This window comes from Moschus berezovskii, chromosome 9 (genome assembly GCF_049115385.1).
Source record: "Moschus berezovskii isolate FMDL1 chromosome 9, NW_MosBer_1.0, whole genome shotgun sequence".
NCBI lineage: Eukaryota > Metazoa > Chordata > Mammalia > Artiodactyla > Moschidae > Moschus > Moschus berezovskii.
Genome location: NC_142468.1, coordinates 31,884,469 through 31,904,614, shown reverse-complemented (window position 1 = coordinate 31,904,614; position 20,146 = coordinate 31,884,469). Strand labels below are relative to the sequence as shown.

Below are 20,146 nucleotides of genomic sequence, written 5' to 3'. Positions count from 1 at the left end.
AAGTTGCTTCAGTTGTGTCCCCCTTGGTGTAACCCTATGGACTATACCCTGCCAGGCTCCTCTGTCCATGGGATTCTCCAGGCAAGAATACTGGAATGAGCTTCCATTTCCTTCTCCACGGGATCTTCCCAACCCAAGGATCAAATCGGTGTCTCTTAGTCTATTGCATTGGCAGGCAGATTCTTTACCACTAGCGCCACCTAGGAAGCCAATGATTTTCCTGTGGTTGGTTGGTAATGTGTGCTGTGATTTTTATGCTCTAAAGCCTTCAGGAGACTCATGGTTGCCACCATGGAACCAAACTAAGATTTTTGCACTTAATAATCTGACCTAGTTTATCCGTTTATATTATTTAGAAGGTTATTTACTGATTCTCCTCCTTGGTGAGAGTTGTTAAATCTCAAACTTTTAAGACTCCATTGACAGTTGTAAAATATGAAAGAATGTGCACTCACTTTTTCTGTAGTTTTGTACCTTTTGAATTCACGGCAGTTGTATCCAGTGTTTTGTTAGCTTTTCTTCATTGATGTTTTTTTCATAGTACATTCAATTGCTGGTAAGCGGACTACTTTAACAGGACTCTGTTTCTTCTTTTCTATAGGAATAAATCAAATTAAAAATTCTGTGTGTATCCTATATACATTTAGGTAGTCACAACTTTAAATTGTCCCAAGAATCTTCAATTGGACAACTGTATAATGAGCAGAGGGTGGGGCGTGGAGGGGTGGGGGTGGTGCTGGGGGATCATGCAACTGGTTACCAGGGCTGTCTTTTTGTCTCACTACATTTGGAGTCATTTACATAATTATCTTCCCCTCCAATGTCCTCTTCTAGCAGAAAAATGGGCATGCAAAAGGAGAAATCATGCAAGTAATACAAGTCCTCAGATGCAAAGAATTTCAGAAATACTTAATACATATTTGCATTTTTAATTTGCTTCCTTAAGAACAAGACTAGGGTAATTTACAGCAGCTATGGTTGCTCAGGTTACTGAATAATTTGTTATAAGTCATTGAAAATACACAATTTTGTCTTAGATCTCGCTGCAGCAGTGTACAGTAGTTATTTTGCTAATCACCGGACAGGTAATTTAAAAGCTGAAATTTTCTTAATTTGGGTCAGTTAATTTAACAATTACACTGCTAATATATTTGTCTAAACCTGATGATTTTCCATACTTGGCTGCACAATGGAGCCAGCTAGAGAGAATTCTAAAAATACTCATGGGTCTCACCCAAGAGACTTGTGAATTAGTCTGGTTGAGCAGAGGAAATTTTAAAACTTCCCCTAGGTGACTCTAATGTTTGAAAACTAAGATCTAAACTCTTCCTAGCTCAAATCTTAATTTTTCCAAGAGAGCTTTAGAAAATTTCTGAGTTAATTACATTTTTAAGTATTTCTTACTGAAAATTTGATTCTGCTCCAATAACCAGGTTCTTTTCCAGAACTAAGAGATCAAAATATAATTATATCAAGGCCTTTTGATCATAATCACAAAAAGATAACTTTAACAGAAAGCTACACAAATTTTTTTAACTTTCTCTAAAAATATCTCTTGGCCTAAAAAAGTCTTCTGTAGAGCACATATCAAGTTAAGATATTTGATTAGAACAAATTGTTTATCTGTTATCTAAATTATACTATATGGTATAAAACTCAGGGATTTTTGGAATTTTAAAACAATTATTTTTAATACTTCTTTAAAAACAATCTTTGCAGGTTAATTAGGTTTGCTATAAACCAAAAATTTATTTATGTTTATAAAAAAGATTATTAAAGCAAAAAGTAATGATTTTAATTTTCAGGATGAAGTCTGGCATTTCACATTCTGCCAAGCCTATCCCTCGTGCTTGCCAACCAGTACCTCCAGCAGATCTCTACTCAGCCACATCATTACCGTACCCTGGCCAGTCTACGCCTACTGTTCCTTCAAGAAGACATCCCATGTACTCTCAACACCCCAAAGAACAGAGGTGCCTCCTTACCCTCCATTGCTACTGACTTGGAAGAATCCAATGTAGTCGAATCATCTCTTCACTTGTCTGTTTCTCACAATGTATATGCTTTGAGGTTCAGGGACTGAGTCGTGTTCAATTTAGTAACTAGCCACGTGCCCTAGTGGGTTTCCCAGGTGGTTCAGTGGTAAAAGAATCTGCCTGCCCACGCAGGAGACAGGGGTTCCATCCCTGGGTTGGGAAGATCTTCCGGAGGAGGGCGTGGCAACCCACTCCAGTATTCTTGCCTGGAGAATCCCAGGGACAGAGGACAGGCTACAGTCCATAGGGTCGCAAAGAGTGGGACAACTGAGTGGCTAAGCTTGCAAGCGTGGTCTAGTGCCTGGCTCAAAGGTATTCAGTATGCTAATACTGCTAGCGCAGTGACTGTGGGAGCACACCAGACCCGCAGGGCTGCAGTGATACACTGTGTCCAGAAGAGGGTGCAGGAGAGAGCTGTTAAGCTGGAAGAGATCAAGGGCTTCTCTAGAAGTCCACCAGTGACAGAAGCCATTCGATAAGAAGTATCCAAGAGCTGGTTCAGTTCAGTTCAGTCGTGTCCGACTCTCCGCGACCCCATGAATCACAGCACGCCAGGCCTCCCTGTCCATCACCAACTCCCGGAGTTCACTCAAACTCATGTCCACAGAGTCGGTGATGCCATCCAGCCATCTCATTCTCGGTCGTCCCCTTCTCCTCCCGCCCCCAACCTTTCCCAGCATCAGAGTCTTTTCCAGTGAGTCAACTCGTCGCATGAGGTGGCCAAAGTATTGGAGTTTCAGCTTTAGCATCAGTCCCTCCAATGAACATCCAGGATTGATCTCCTTTAGAATGGACTGGTTGGATCTCCTTGCAGTACAAGGGACTCTAAAGAGTCTTCTCCAACACCACAGTTCAAAAGCATCAATTCTTCGCCGATCAGCTTTCTTCACAGTCCAACTCTCACATCCATACATGACCACTGGAAAAACCATAGCCTTGACTAGACGGACCTTTGTTGGCAAAGTAATGTCTCTGCTTTTTAATATACTATCAAGGTTGGTCATAACTTTCCTTCCAAGGAGTAAGCTTCTTTTAATTTCATGGTTGCAATCAGCATCTGCAGTGATTTTGGAGCCCAAAATAATAAAGTCTGACACTGTTTTTCCATCTATTTCCCATGAAATGATGGGACCAGATGCCATGATCTTTGTTTTCTGAATGCTGAGCTTCAAGCCAACCTTTTCACTCTCCTCTTTCACTTTCATCAAGAGGCTTTTTAGTTCCTCTTCACTTTCTGCCATAAGGGTAGTGTCATCTGCATATCTGAGGTTATTGATATTTCTCTCAGCAATCTTGATCCCAGCTTGTGCTTCTTCCAGCCCAGTGTTCCTCATGATGTACTCTGCATATAAGTTAAATAAGCAAGGTGACAATATACAGCCTTGACGTACTCCTTTTCCTATTTGGAACCAGTCTGTTGTTCCATGTACAAATCTGACTGTTGCTTCCTGACCTGCATACAGGTTTCTCAAGAGACAGGTCAGGTGGTCTGGTATTCCCATCTCTTTCAGAATTTTCCACAGTTTATTGTGATCCACACAGTCAAAGGCTTTGGCATAGTCAATGAAGCAGAAATAGATGTTTTTCTGGAACTCTCTTGCTTTCTCCATGATCCAGTGGATGTTGGCAATTTGATCTCTGGTTCCTCTGCCTTTTCTAAAACCTGCTTGAACATCTGGAAGTTCACGGTTCACATATTGCTGAACCAAGAGCTGGTAGCTCAGAGTAATTCAAGGGGCCTATTATCTCCTCAGGAGGTAAGAAGACTTCAGAAATATTAGTGCCTAATTTGTGTCTGAGGCATCATTTATTACTTCTGTTGCATTGTTTAGTCACTAAGCTGTGTCCAACTCTTTCAGACCCATGGACTATAGCCTGCCAGGCTCCTCTGTGCATGGGATTTCCCAGGCAAGAATACTGAAGTGGGTTGCCATTTCCTTCTCCAGATCTTCCTTATCTAGGGATTGAACCTGTGTTTCCTGCATTGCAGGAGGATTCGTTTTACCACTGAGCCACTTGGAGCAACTAAAGGATGGAGGTTAAATAATGTGTTAAGAAGCAGAGTTGAAACTTGATCCCAGGTCCACCTTCCTCCAAAGCCCATGTGGTACCAGTCCTGCAGGAGCAGAAACAAGTGGCGTCGGAGAATCCAGAGAGCCTCCTTTACAGCTCATCTCCATTTCCAGTTCTCTAGAGACCTCTCTCCCAACTCCTTAACCAGGTCAAGTCTCTCCCTGTCAGGTTCTCTCATGGTTCTCATGCCCCCCACCCCGTAAGATCCCTATGACAGGAGACTTTACATATATTTGCTTAATAAATTCTTGGTTCTCCCATGTCAGGGGTTGGCAAACTGCAGGCACAACTCTGCTAATGATGGCAGACTTGAGTAGATGCTACAGAGACCTCATGCATGACAAAGCCAAAAAATACTATGGCCCTGTAATATTTGCAGACTTTTGTGCTAGATTATAAGTTCCATTTGGTGGGGATTATATCTGTTTTCATTGACCACTATAACTCTAGAGCCTAACATGGTACTTGGCACAAAACAGGCTTCAGTAAATACTTCTGGAATTCAGTTTAGAGTTAATAGTGAAATGTGGTTGCAACCCTAAAAACAGGAGGAATTTCAAGTATCAGTATGCCCAATTAGGAACATTTCAGTGGCTGCAAACAGTACTGGCTTTTGACATTGAAATTCCTCCATTCAAAAATCTATTGACTGAAAATATATTCAGTAGAAATATGTTTTTTTTTCTCATAAAATTTAGTGATATTCATTTCCAATCACAAAGGGAGAACATTTTAATTTTTCCAGAATAGGCATCACATAACAGAACTTGTTCATCACTGAATGGTCTAGAACAAAGAAATCATCACATCCCTTATTCTCTTATTTGTCTCAGTGGATATGATCCTTAGGGTTTGCCATGTTGCCAAGAAAGCACACCCACTCCATGAGTGATCAAAGGAAAAGGTACCTTATTGGCAAACATCTACTGTTTATCTACTGTTCGCCTAAACAGTAAATACTTTACATGGGGTGAGTCATGGGGTCCCTGTCACAGTGTCTGTCATTGTAGCACAAAAGCAGCCAAATGTAATGTGTGACTGTATGAGCATGGCTGGGATTGAATAAAACTTTATCTCTGCATATAGAAACTTGAATTTCATATAATTTTATAGTCGGTGGTGGTGTTCAGTCGTGTCTGACTCTTTGCAACCCCTTGGACTGCAGCACGCCAGGCTTCCCTGTCCATCACCAACTCTCAGAACTTGCTCAAACTCATGTCCATCGAGTCTGTGATGCCATCCAACCATCTCCTTCTCCTCCTGCCTTCTGTCTTTTCAAGCATCAGGGTCTTTTCCAATGAGTCAGCTCTTTGCTTCAGGTGGCCATCAGCTTCAGCTTCACTCCTTTCAATGAATATTTAGGGTTAATTTCCTCTAGGATTGACAGGTTTGATCTCCTTGCTGTCCAAGGAACTCTCAAGAGTCTTCTCTAGCACCACAATTTGAAAGCATCAGTTCTTAGGTGCTCAGCCTTCTTCTTTTTTTTTAATTAATTTATTTTAATTGGAGGCTAATTACAATATTGTAATGGTTTTTGCCATACATTGACATGAATCAGCCATGGTCCAACTCTCACATCCATACATGACTACTGGGGAAAGCATAGCCTTGACTAGACGGACCTTTGTTGGCAAAGCAATGTCTCTGCTTTTTAATATGCTATCTAGGTTGGTCATCACTTTTCTTCCAAGGCAAGTGTCTTTTAATTTCATGGCTGCAGTCACCATCTGCAGTGATTTTGGAACCCAAGAAAATAAAGTTTGTCACTGTTTCCACTGTTTCCTCATCTATATGTCATGAAGTGATGGGACCAGATGGTATGATCTGAGTTTTTTGAATGTTGAGTTTTAATCCAGGTTTTTCACTCTCCTCTTTCACTTTCATCAAGAGGCTCTTTAGTTCTTCTTCACTTTCTGCCAAGGGGTGGTGTCATCTACATATCTAAGGTTATTGAATCTGGTACTGGCCAATATTATCCTTTTGATTTTTTTCTAACCATTTGAAAATACAAAAACCATTCTTAGTTCTGAGCCCTGAAAATATAGGAGGGAAGCAGGTTTGGCCCCTTGGTTGTAGTTTAGTGACCCTTGTTGTAGACAATAAGACTTGATCAGGAATCTCCACAACATTGTTGATATCTAGGAACACAGGCAGCATCTGAGAATAGGGGAGGAGTTTAAAACTAAAAGCCTCCAAGCTTCGATTTCTCTAAAGTTTTCATCAGACTACAACAAACTTTCCTTACAGTCTGTGGTTTGGTTATAATGACAACCTGAGCAAAAACTGTGATTGTCGGAAACTGAGGTGAGTGCTCTCCAAACTCTCTTGAGTTTGTATCATGTGCCCCAGTTTATTTATACACTATAAACATATATAATGATGTGTACAATATCAGACAAAAATTTTTAAAAATAACTAAATTTTTCCAGTAGTCATGTATGGATGTGAGGGTTGGACCATAAAGTTGAGCGCCGAAGAATTGATGCTTTTGAACTGTGTCGTTGGAGAAGACTCTTGAGAGTCCCTTGGACTGCAAGGAGATCCAACCAGTCCATCCTAAAGGAAATCAGTCCTGAGTGTTCATTGGAAGGACTGATGTTGAAGCTGAGACTTCAATACTTTGGCCACCTGGTCTGAAGAACTGACTCATTGGAAAAGACCCTGATGCTGGGAGAGATTGGAGGCAGAAGAAGAAGGATAGACGAAAGAGGATAAGATCGTTGGATGGCATCGCCAACTTGATGGACATGAGTTTGGGTGAGTTCTGGGAGTTGGTGGTGGACAGGGAAGCCTGGTGAGCTGCAGTCCCTGGGGTTGCAGAGTCAGACACAACTGAGTGACTGGACAACAACAACAATTATGTTCTTGTTCTGTGTGGCGGGAATACCATAACATGCAAAAATGTTAAAATTTTTGCCTGATGGTGTGTATATGTGTGTGTGTGTGTGTGACTTTTATGCTTTTCATACTTGTGATATTTCATAATTAATATTAACTGGAACAATTGCCTAGAATAAGCACAGCTTAAGAGTCATGTATACTGACTGCCTATCAAATGAACTTCAATTTTAATTAAATGATTGTACCATTTGGATGGTATAAAAAGGAATGCCGTATACTGGACTGGCCCACTGTGCATGTGCATGCGGTTGCGTCCGACTCTGTGACCCCATGGACTTCTGTCTAGGGAATTTTCCAGGCAAGACTACTGGAGTGGGTTGTCATTTCCTTCTCCAGGGGATCTTTCCACCCAGGGATTGAACCCACGTCTTTTGCATCTCCTACACTGGCAGGCAGCGTCTTTACCAGCTAAGCCACCAGAGAAACCCATTATTTATATTTTATTTGGGTTGGTTCTCACACAAAGCAACTATTAATATTACTCTCTTCTGGACATGATATCTTAAATTGAGATGGAAGTAAAAATTAAAATTCATGCTGAAAAATGGAATATACAAACTGACAATGGCCAGACCATACATGACAATGGACCCATGAATTGACCATATATGCAATTAGCCCAGAATAGTCATAATTTGATTTGATCAATGACTGCCAACTTCCCTCCTTTATAACCCTTCTTCTAACTCAGGACCAACCAGAGAAGAGCCAGCTATCACATAGGCTATCCAGCTTCTAGTCAGCCTGTTGCCAGCTTTCCCATGGCAACAACCTCCAGTCAGAACATACCAGAAGCTTTCCTTTTCCCCACCCCCAACACTAAACCTCTCCCACCCCCCTGCCTGCCTCTGAATCTCTGTCAAAAACAAGTGATGGTGACACAGACTCCCTTGTTCTACCAAGCTTTATGCCTCAGCTTGTTCTCATTTGGGAGGCCTTCCATTATTTCCATGTTGCAATCCTCCACTTTCAATAGGTTATCAGTTCTCAAAATACAAGAAAAGGGGAATACGGTATTAGTTTTTCAGTGGGTTTAGCTTTTCAATATAGTACATTTAAATTTGCTCCAATGTAAAGATTCCATCAGGTTTCAGACAAAAAGGGAAGATTTTCTCATGTGAAAACAGTGCAATTGAAGAAACTATCTAGCTCTTAAAAGTCTACTTGATCTACAGTTACTAGGGATGGCCTGACCTAACAAAGAAAACGCAGAGTTAAGCAAGATGCACAAAAACCCTTTGTGCAATAAGATATAATAAGTATAGGGGCTCCCCTGGTGGCTCAGGGGTAAAGAATCTGCCTGCAGTGCAGGAGACGCGGGTTCAGTCCCTGGGTCAGGAAGATCCCCTGGAGGAGGAAATGGCAACCAACTCCAGTATCTTGCCTGAGAAATCCCACAGACAGAGCAGCCTGGCAGGCTTTAGTAGATAGGATCACAAAGAGTCTGACATGACTGAAGCCACTGAGCATGCACACATAATAAGTATCATCAAGGTGGAACATGATGACAAACACAGCTTTTTGGTTGATAAGAAGATTCACCCACAAAATTCCTTAGTGGCTGCTAAAACATTATTTCTTTTATCAAGCAACACCCTCAGAACACTGGTTTCTTACCAAATATCTAGATGTTTTTAATTGTGCCACTTTCTTTCATTTTACTTTTATTTCACTTATTTTATTTTTTACAACTCACCTTTAGTATGGCTTATCTAATGATGATGCTCTTAAGTCTTCTGTTGTGTTCTGTTCTGTTGCTCAGTCATGTCCGACTCTTTGCAACCCCATTGACTGTAGCCTACCAGGCTTCTCCATCCATGGGATTCTCCAGGCAAGAATACTGGAGTGGGTTACCATTTCCTTCTCCAGGGGATCTTCCCGACCCAGGGATCGAACCCGGGTCTCCCGCATTGGAAGCAGAGCGTTAACCTCTGAGCCACCAGGGAAGCCCTCTTAAGTCTTTTTTTTTTTTTTTTTAACAAGCATTTATTCAGTTAATTATAAAACAGTATAAAAAGTGATGTACAATCACACCAAAGTTCATCCAGAATGCCTCTCTATAAATTATGAGACTGATATACTAACAAGGCACCTGCTTCTTTATAAATTAGTGCTACTTGTTCATTTCATAATGAGATGAAGCCTTCACATGTGTTAACTTCAGATGTGAGTCTGTTCTTGGTGGTTCAGAAGTTTACATGATTTCGGATGTCGTTAATTTGCTTCACCATTTCCCTTATGTGCTCACCCTCCTCCTTCAGGATGGACTGAATACATTTTCGCTGGTAGGCACTGAGAGTGATGGTGGGCTTTTGAGGACTCAGTACCTTTTCCATCTTTTGTTGTTGATAGTCTTTTTTCATAGTAACCTGTTTGATGGCATTGCCCAAATGTCTAAGTTGATCAGGTATCAGCTGTAATTCTTTCTTCATGTCTCTCTCACTGTCAGAGAGAACTGGGAGTTGAGAGTGAAAACTGTGAAGTACTTTTTTCATCCTGTTCATGATGTCTTCTTGTTTTTCCTTGGCTTCCTCGTATTTGTCAGCTAAGCGCTCAGCCATTTCCCGTAGACTTTTCCTCTCCTCTCAACAATAATTGAGATCTTCTAATTGTTTCTTTTTTTGGTCACGTAACAATTTCACCCTCCGCTGAATCTCCTCCTTTGCCAGGTCCTGTTTTAGAATGTACTGTTCTCTGAACACCTGGGTGGCTCTGCTGATGAGCTGAAGGCATTCTTCGGGAGGAGGAGCCATATCTTTTTCAGATGATTTCAAAAATGCTGGATTTGCAACACTACGTTGCAAAATGCTTCTAATATGCTTTTCAAAGGAATCCGGGGTTTCAGCCAGAATACGGAGGGGATACTCTGCTACTTGAACATCCTCTCGGGTACAAAGCAGGGGAGGAGACGCTGGATGGACTGTGCTTAGTAAAGGCCTGATGAGGCATTCGTAGGTACTGGTGATGCAGATCATTTTTGGCCCCAGGATGTCAGGGACGATCCAGAATCCTCGAATCGGAGCTGGCTGCCTGCATGGCAGTGGCTTTGTACAAAGAATGTGTTCTACAAAGCATTTCTATTCTGTAGCCAGTTCCTGTAAACTGTCCTTATCTTCTTCATCTGACCCAAGAAACCTGTGAAGTTTATGAATCCAAGTGAGCCCAACACTATGTACACCAGCTTCATGAGTACAGTGGTATCTTGAAGGACACCTGGGATCTCTGTGAAGTTTGATTGGACAAGAAAAGTCAGAATCAAAGGGCTCATCGTCTCCAGATGCCAGTTTCAGGGCAAGCTCCAACTCAACATACTCACACACATACAGAGATGGAATGAGGTCAGCCCTGGAATCCCAGGACTTTTCTGATGTTTGGTCATCTTCTTCTTCCCCCTCCAGCACAACACAGTGATACAGCATTCCTGATCCAGTAGCAATCACCAGGATGTTAGGGACACACGGTAAGCAGAGCACAGCACAAGCGTCGTAGCCATAGTTATCTTCAGCAGCAGGATGCATGGGCAACGGGCCCAACAGCTTGCCCACACTCCCAGGGCTGTGCAACAGGCTAATATATGTAAGGAAAGTCTCCCCATTCTCATATAAGATGTACAGTGGGTAAGCTCCTACTTCTTCTTTGCCTTTTTGTCCAAATATGTGCTTCGGGACTGCTGACAATGGCCCAAAGTCAAATGCAACTGCTGTCTCTCCCAGAGATGCAGTGTAGGCCCTTCCTTTGTTGAGTATTAGACTTTCCTCTTCTGCTTCAGAAAGTACAATGACCTTAGTCGGTGTCTGGGGCTCACGCAAAGAGAAAATTCTTATGACATTGTCTGATGTTAACAGCACTATGTGGGGATCTAGCATCTCGCTCGGATACCATGCAGCATGCTTCAGAGTCAGAGAGGTTGAACTGGTGAAAAATCTCTCAGCAACAGGAGTGGTACTACAATTCACTGTTGATTTTCCACCTTCAAATTCAGAATTCTTTCCCCATCTCTTCAGTTCAGTTCAGTTCAGTTCAGTTCAGTCGCTCAGTCGTGTCCGACTCTCCGCGACCCCATGAATCACAGCACGCCAGGCCTCCCTGTCCATCACCAACTCCCGGAGTACACTCAAACTCATGTCCACAGAGTTGGTGATGCCATCCAGCCATCTCATTCTCCGTCGTCCCCTTCTCCTCCCGCCCCCAACCTTTCCCAGCATCAGAGTCTTTTCCAGTGAGTCAACTCGTCGCATGAGGTGGCCAAAGTATTGCAGTTTCAGCTTTAGCATCAGTCCCTCCAATGAACATCCAGGATTGATCTCCTTTAGAATGGACTGGTTGGATCTCCTTGCAGTATAAGGGACTCTCAAGAGTCTTCTCCAACACCACAGTTCAAAAGCATCGATTCTTCGGCGATCAGCTTCTAATATCATAAGTCCTTTTATTCCTATAAGTGCTACATGATGTTGTGTTGGGCTTAACAAGACTTGATAGATTTCAAACAGGGGTGGATTTATGCAAAGCAATCTCTGGTACTGGGAGAGGGAGGGCTCCTCACCAACGCCTCTGGGGCCCCGAAGGCGCACGACTAAGAAGGAGCTGTCTTCTGGGTCCCACAGAAAGAGTTCCCCGCCGAGGCCCAAGACCAGGTTTCTCGTCAACAACTGAGGGGGCAGCGGCGGCGACGAAGGCAATGATGAAGCCGGCTTCTCAGTTTCGGCTGAGCTCTGGTTTTTCAGTCCCTCTCGGAGCCGCAAGAACACGGCATGGCTGGGCAGCCAGGTCTGCCACAGCTCACCGTCGCCCCCCTCTTAAGTCTTAATAACCTCTAATAGATCGGTACACTTGTCAGATGATACCATTTTCATTTCACCACTCCATCTCTCCCCTATGCTCTATTCTCCTTCCTTCTGACAGCGCCCTCTACCTCCACCATCCCACCTTTTCAAGGGATTCCAGCCCTGGGATCCCTGGGCTGTACTGGCCAAGGATTCACTTCTGCTTCTCACTGCAGTCCTGGTATGGACAGAGTTCTGTGGCCCTGGTGTCTAACACGACTCTAGAGTAGGGACTGAGGATGAAGGTTGATCTTCCTCTGAAAAGACTGAGTTGCTTGCTCTGGAGTCAGTTTTGTTATAATCGATGTGTTAACATCTCAGAAGACCTAGAAAGCATCATTAGACTTTCAGAGAAGGCAACAGTTCCTGTTTCTGATGCTAAACTCAGCTCAGGAAGAAAGGGCAAAATGATGTTCAATATCTTCTTTCAAGAAGACAAGGAAGCGTGTAAAAGAGTTTAAAAAGATTTGGGAGGAGGAATATTTTTAAAACTCAGAAAGAATTTGAGATTCAGTTATTTAGGAGACTCACTAAGATGAAAGGGAGAATTGCCCAACACTGCTACATTGCCATATTCAATCCCACAAATGAGAATCAACATTCAGTGAACATATTATTGGTAATAGATTATTGCAGATAACTAAATTATTGGTTGGCATTCTTTTGGGGGGCTATTTTTGATGTCACCAGTGACAATAAAATAGCAGAAAGTTCTTGAGATGTTACTTACTGAGAAAGTCTGTCTCCAATTCCTGTTCCATAAAACTACGCATTTCTTCAAGGTCTGATTGAAGCCAAATACTGATTTGCTCGATTTTTTCATCTCTTTCACACAGCTTGTCTATCAGATTTTTTATTTCTCTCAAGGTCTCATTACCACTTTCTACCAGTTCCTTAAAAAAATAGCATTTGGGGGTATGTGAATATAAATAGCAACAAAATAAATAAAAATATCTTGTACAAGTGAGTCATGCACAAGACAAAAATACACACACAATATTGGTAACAGTTGTGTAAAATAAGTGTCTGTACACAGAAAATTCACAACGTTCTGTAAAGGATGTTAGAAAAGTGGATTAACAAATGAGATTTAATAGAATGCTCACTAAACTCAAAATTTTAACTGGGTAGGGAAGTAGTGGTGGTGGCGGCAGCAGCATAAAAAAGCCAGCTCATCTTAGGAGCACCACAAAACTGTGGAGGAGATGCAGTACTGCTTGCAGCTTAAGAGAAAGAACTTTGCATCAGAGACAACTGAGCTTTAAATCCCCAAAAGTTCATCAACAGGCTTCCCTGGTGGCTCACATGGTCCTGCAATGCAGAAGACCTGAGTTCAGTCCATGGGTTGGGAAGATCTCCTGGAGAAGGGAATGGCCACCCACTCCGTATTCTTGACTGGAGAATTCCATGGACAGAGGAGCCTGGAGGACCACAGTCTGGTCTTGGGCAAGTCACTTCAATTGTCTGAGTCTCAGTAGCTTCATCTAAAAAAGGCATTACTAGCACTTCTCTTAGCCTCTGCTTAAGGGTTAAGCAAGGATCACAGGTAATCTTTAGTTACTTAGAAAGGAGCAGAACCAGGATTTATATTCTAGTCTACCTGCTTCTAAAGCAGGGAGAGATGGAGATGGTACATAGCTGGTAAAATGTGGAGGAAAGATAGAGTTCAGAACTGACAAATTTGCCCTAAAATAATCTGCCTTCCGTTTATGCTTGGAAATAAAAATGTCATTCCCACTTTAGCTGAAGTGGTAGAGTGGGAAGATAACTTCCCAAAGGATTAAGATTTCATGATGACATTTTATATTCTTAAGAATAAGACAACAGGCCCAAAATGGAGTCACTTACACTAAATTCCATGTCACCGAACTGAGAGACTTAATTAGTTTCAGTTCTCTCAGAAATGGAATCTTAACCAGTCCCTCAGGAATTACCTGATCAGCACTAAATAGGTAATCTGCCTGGTCGATCCCTGCCATCCCTGAAAGGGAAGTGGCCTTGCAATATGGAACCTGCCATTTTTGCCTGGAATGACTTCCTTGTTCTTGCTCCTTCTGTGTATAAAAGTCTTTCATTTTGTACAGCTCCCTAGAGCTTCTTCCTGTCTGCTAGCTAAAATGCTGCCTGATTTGTGAGGTGTTGCACAAAGCCAATAAAATTGTTAAAGCGGATTCAGTTGAGATTTGTTTGCTAACAACACAAAGAACACATTTTAGGATGTGATGATCACATGACCTCTGTCTTCCTCCCACACACACTTATCAGGTAGGTAGATATCTTAGAAATATGATACTTATGAAGGCACGAGAAAAAAGCTCACCTTAAGTGTAGTCCAAAATTCAGCCCACAAATCCGAATATTGTGCTAAATTAAAGATTTTCAAAATGCAAAGGTTACTGAAATAATTTGAACATTTTATTCAAGTCATGCTACTGTTTCTCAAAAACCATTTTTATCTATAAGTTTCTACTTCTGAAATGTCAGACTAACACTTGCCCTCCCACTGTAAAAAAGGAGAAAATGGGACTAAATATATAAAACAAATAAGTTTGCCGCAATATCCAGTTTTCAGATACTGCAGAGTGGGCAACACAGAACGGCGACACCTAAAAGAAGGGAGCCCTCCTCCGGTCACTGGGCTCTCCTGGGGATGCAAGCTGAGCAAGGCAGGCTTGCACACAGACATGGAAATCTGTTCAAAGATTAACAAATTAAATCCATCAGTATATGAAAACAGTAACAGCTTTTGAATAAGTGGATCTTACCACAGGAGTGGAAGATTGGTTTGACATTCCAAAATCAATCAGTGCAATTCTTCGCACTAACCTTGTAAAGGAGAAACACCACCTGAGCATCTCAGTAGCTGCTTGAGTCGCTGAGGTCATTCACAATGGCACTGCATGCCCATGTGACGGACCCCCTCCAGTAAATACCCTGGACACCCAACCCTGTGAGCTCCCCTACCTGGCACCAGTTTGTATGTGTCACACACCATTGCTGGGGGAATTAAATGCATACCACTGGACGTAACTCTACTGTAACTCCACTGGGAGAGGTCACCTGCAAGCTTGCACCTAGTTTCCACCAAGCCCTTTTCCCTTCACTGATTTTACTCGGTATCCTTCATTGTAACAGACAATAACCATCAAGTATCACAATGTCTGAGTCCTGTGAATCCTTCCAGCTAATCACTGGAACTGAGAATGATCTTGAGAACCTCTGAAACTTTACTAACAGCTATGAAACCTTGCTGAGAAAAATTAAGTCAGTTCTAAATAAATGGAGGTATATACTGTATTCTGGATTGGAAGTCTTTGTTAAGATGTAAATTCTCCTCAGATTGATTTATAGATTCAACACAAACTCAGTTAAGGTCCCAGCAGGAGTAGGCGTGTGTGTAGATTAATAAGCTAATTCCAGTTGAGCTATTTCAAATCCTGAAAGATGATGCTGTGAAAGTGCTGCACTCAATATGCCAGCAAATTTGGAAAACTCAGCAGTGGCCCCAGGACTGGAAAAAGTCAGTCTTCATTCCAGTCCCAAAGAAAGACAATGCCAAAGAATGCTCAAACTACCACACAATTGCAGTCATCTCACACGCTAGTAAAGTCATGCTCAAAATTCTCCAAGCCAGGCTTCAGCAATATGTGAACCGTGAACTCCCAGATGTTCAAGCAGGTTTTAGAAAAGGCAGAGGAACCAGAGATCAAATTGCCAACATCCGCTGGATCATGGAGAAAGCAAGAGAGTTCCAGAAAAACATCTATTTCTGCTTTGACTATGCCAAAGCCTTTGTGTGGATCACAATAAACTGTGGAACATTCTGAAAGAGATGGGAATACCAGACCACCTGACCTGCCTCTTGAGAAACCTGTATGCAGGTCAGGAAGCAACAGTTAGAACTGGACATGGAACAACAGACTGGTTCCAAATAGGAAAAGGAGTACGTCAAGGTTGTATATTGTCACCCTGCTTATTTAACTTATATGCAGAGTACATCATGAGGAACGCTGGGCTGGAAGAAGCACAAGCTGGAATCAAGATTGCCGGGAGAAATATCAATAACCTCAGATGTGCAGATGACACCACCCTTATGGCAGAAAGTGAAGAGGAACTCAAAAGCCTCTTGATGAAAGTGAAAGAGGAGAGTGAAAAGGTTGGCTTGAAGCTCAACATTCAGAAAACAAAGATCATGGCATCCGGTCCCATCACTTCATGGGAAATAGATGGGGAAACAGTGGAAACTGTCAGACTTTATTATTTTGGGCTCCAAAATCACTGCAGATGCTGATTGCAGCCAGGAAATTAAAAGACGCTTACTCCTTGGAAGGAAAGTTATGGCCGACCTAGACAGCGTATTAGAAAGCAGAGACATTACTTTGCCAACCAAGGTCCGTCTAGTCAAGGCTATGGTTTTCCAGTGGTCATGTATGGATGTGAGAGTTAGACTGTGAAGAAAGCTGATCGCTGAAGAATTGATGCTTTTGAACTGTGGTGCTGGAGAAGACTCTTGAGAGTCCCTTGGACTGCAAGGAGATCCAACCAGTGCATTCTAAAGGAGATCAATCCTGGGTGTTCATTGGAAGGACTGATGCTAAAGCTGAAACTCCAATACTTTGGCCATCTCATGCGACGAGTTGACTCACTGGAAAAGACTCTGATACTGGGAGGCATTGGGGGCGGGAGGAGAAGGGGACGACAGGGAATAAGATGGCTGGATGGCATCACCGACTCGATGGACATGAGTTTGAGTGAACTGCGGGAATTGGTGATGGACAGGGAGGCCTGGCGTGCTATGATTCATGCGGTCGCAAAGAGTCGGACACGACTGAGTGACTGAACTGAACTGAACTGAAAGCTTATATGGAAATCAAAATGTCTAAAATAGCCAAAATGATTCTAACAGAGAAGTACAAATGAGAAGAACTTGCATTACATGATTTCCAGATTGCATATGAAACTATAGCAATCAGGACAGTGTGATGTTGGTATAAATTCAATTACTTAGAATAAAGGAACAGATCCATAAAACTGATTTTTTTAAAAACTCATTGAGTAATACAATGCTAAAAGGAAAGTCTTTTCAAAAATGGTGCTGGAACAACTGAATATGCATAAGAGAAAACCATTATATCTCAACCCTTACCTCATACCATATGAAAGAGTTAACTTGAACAGGGATCTAGATATTAAAGCTGAAAAACTAGCTGGTGATGGACAGGGAAGCCTGGCATGCTGCAGTTCACGGAGTCGCAAAGAGTCATACATGACTGAATGACTAACACACTTTCACTATACAGCTATAAAAAAGCAAACAATGACATATGCAACAACATAGATGGGTCTTTAAAAAGTTTTCTGAGTAAAAGGAGCCAGGTACAGAACGGTACATGTTCTATCGTTCCATTATATCAATCCTTAAGGACAGAAGGCCCTGTCCTTCAGTGGCTTCTAGGGACTGGAAGTAGACTGGGAAATCAACCATAAAGAGACACAAGGGATGCTTTTCAATGATGAGAATGTTCTGTATCTTTCTTGTAGTGGTTCTGATGGTATGTCCACCTGTCAAAACTCATTGAACTTAAGATGGGTACATTTTATTATATCAAACCAGCAACACGGATTTAAACAAAACAAAACTGTATTTTTTTATATGTAAAAGGTCACTTGTGACACATTACTTACTCTGAAGATCTGTCAGCTGACAGGACAGGTCACTTGAGGAGCGCCTGAGGTCTTCTTCTCCCCTTTCATATTGCTCTATGTTGTCCTTTAGGTATGCAATATACTGGAAATTAAAGGTGTGTGGTTGCTTTAAGCTGTTGGTTTATAGTAGGCTAATTATCTGTGTAGTCACTTAGCAAACATTTATTGATCCCTCCTCCGTGTGTCCTCCCATTCCAGCTGCAAAGGTGACAGTGATAAACACAGCCCTTGCTAAGTTAACATTCTGGTGAGGGAAATAAAGGACCTTGCTTCCTAGTAAGCATTTCAACTTCACCCAGATAAACATGATATTCTGAATTTGCCACAAAAATGAACTAAAAGGTATGCTGCCTAAATGCACTGTGTCCACAGGAAAAAAATTATCCTTTTGGCAAAATGTGTGTCCAGTATATGCTACAAGGCAGCAATGTTGCCCCACTGGAGGTATTCATAGGACCTCAGAGAGATGAATTATCAAGTCAGGAGACCCTATGGAATTGCTCACTCTAGTTGGATGTTTCATTGGGTTGGGTGGCAGTGACAGCAGTGGTTTGGATATCAGAGACATGGCTTTCTGTTCTAACTACCCAGTGCTCAGGAACTCTAAAGTCTGGGAACTCTGAAAATGTGGGTTTGGGGATATAAAGTAGGCATTGGCTCATTTCAAGACAGAAATTGTCAAACACTATAAACTACTGATAAAAATCTTAGAAATGGTCCCAGTGCCCTAGGAGAAGACATGGACCTATTCCATAGGACTGTTCATAAGGATGTGCTAGAGGGGCTCTCCTGCACCTTTGACCCATGTCAGTCTTTGCAGAGCTTGTTGGCAGGTTTTGTAGTAAATCTAAGTGAAAGCTGCTGCTGCTAAGTCACTTCAGTCGTGTCCGACTCTGTGCGACCCCACAGACGGAAGCCCACCGGGCTCCCCCGTCCCTGGGATTCTCCAGGCAAGAACACTGGAGTGGGTCGCCATTTCCTTCTCCAATGTGTGAAAGTGAAAAGTGCAAGTGAAGTCGCTCAGTCGTGTCCGACCCTTAGCGACCCCATGGACTGCAGCCTACCGGGTTCCTCCATCCATGGGATTTTCCAGGCAAGAGTACTGGAGTGGCTTGCCATTGCCTTCTCCGTAAGTGAAAGCTACCATAAGCCAAATCCAAGTCATCATTCTTGCTCTCTTTGAACATGGATCACCGTTTATAGACTTGTCTAGTTCAGGTGGCTTCCTGTAACTATTAGTCCCCTTTTCGGTCTTTTAGTCCCCCTTTTGGTCTCCACTTTTACTGTTTCTTCTTTCAAAATTGTCTTTCTTCCGAACTCTGTTCACACCTCACTGTTCTCATTAACTGTCCTCAAGGAATCTCACTCTCTCCCAGGTGTAAATCCCACCTCTATGCTAATGGCACCAGGTCAGATTTTTTCCTGGAGCTCCTCATCTGGTGTGATTAAATGCTCCTGCTCTGGGTGACTATGTATATGTGCCCTGGGTGGATTGTCACACTTAACAACCAAATTGTAATTATACATTTGTTTACCTGTCTCCCCAGCCAGACGGTGAGCTTTCTAAGGGTTTGGGACAGAGTCTTACCCATATTTGAATTCACTGTTTCTTCCCTAGAACTTGGGACTCAGTGATGCTTAAAATGTTTGTTGAATGAAGGGATGAGATCATTAAAACAAAGAGTGATGAATGAATAAGACATAAATATAGGGTCATCCAGAGCCTAGTAGATGAACCTTGAATGCAAAACAGAACTTTTAGAATCAATGTTTCACATAGTCATCCATTTGCTCACCCATTACCAAAATAGCAATGAAAATTCCAACTAAATCAATAAATAATCTACATCATCTTGATAGGAAGACAGTCTTGTGGAATGTTTCATAGGTGGATGAAATTCCTTACAAGGTTGTTTCAAGGCTAGAAGGATGAAGATGTTGGATGTGTGTGGGTTACTGCCATTGGTACCTGGGCTCCGTGGAGCACATCTATCTTTTCAAAGTAGACTCATATCTCTTATGTCATTTAATTACACCATAAAAACACATGATATTAGATAGATAATTGTTGCCATTTAGAGTCTGAGTGCTGTAGGACTGCCCAAAGTCACACTACAGGGTTACTACTGAGTGACAGACTCAAATAAGTAAATCTTAAGTATAAATAAGCAAAACTTAATCTTTTGAGATTAAGACTTTCTTTTTTTTTTTTTTTGAGATTAAGACTTTCATTTTAGGGGTTGGATGAACAAATTCCTTTGCTATAAAAAGAACTATGATTAATCTGAAACAATCTAACTTTTAAAACAGGCACAAGACTGAACAGATACTTCACAAAGAAAGTCTCCAAGTAGCGAACAACATATGAATCGTTTCCTGAATCATCAGGAAATACAAATTAAAAACACAGTGGGTCACAGCTACACACCCTCCAGAATGATTAAATTGAAAAAGGCTGAGTTTTGCTTAGAATCAGGAATAACTATGCTCTCTTACACTACAGATGGGAGTGGCAGTGACTATATGACCCTCTATGGCTCTGGATTCCACTTGAGCTGTTTACCCAAAAGAAATAGGTAACTAAATTCATCAAAATACATGTATAGA

At 42.0% G+C, this 20,146-nt stretch overlaps 1 protein-coding gene and 1 pseudogene across 1 annotated transcript in view; both read right to left on the bottom strand.

Annotated features, from left to right (window-relative positions):
- Positions 1-453: 453 nt before the first annotated feature.
- The window catches only part of CCDC175 (coiled-coil domain containing 175), a 99,927-nt gene continuing 80,234 nt past the window's right edge, over positions 454-20,146 (bottom strand). The window contains exons 17-20 of the mRNA XM_055436010.2: positions 17,519-17,621; positions 14,154-14,197; positions 12,564-12,726; positions 454-595 (exon numbers count right to left, since the gene is read on the bottom strand). Coding sequence (XP_055291985.2) covers positions 510-595; positions 12,564-12,726; positions 14,154-14,197; positions 17,519-17,621 — 396 coding nt within the window. The 3' untranslated portion in view covers positions 454-509. The remainder of the gene's footprint in view (positions 596-12,563; positions 12,727-14,153; positions 14,198-17,518; positions 17,622-20,146) is intronic.
- LOC148776426 (nuclear pore complex protein Nup88 pseudogene) lies at positions 8,996-11,931 on the bottom strand (annotated as a pseudogene).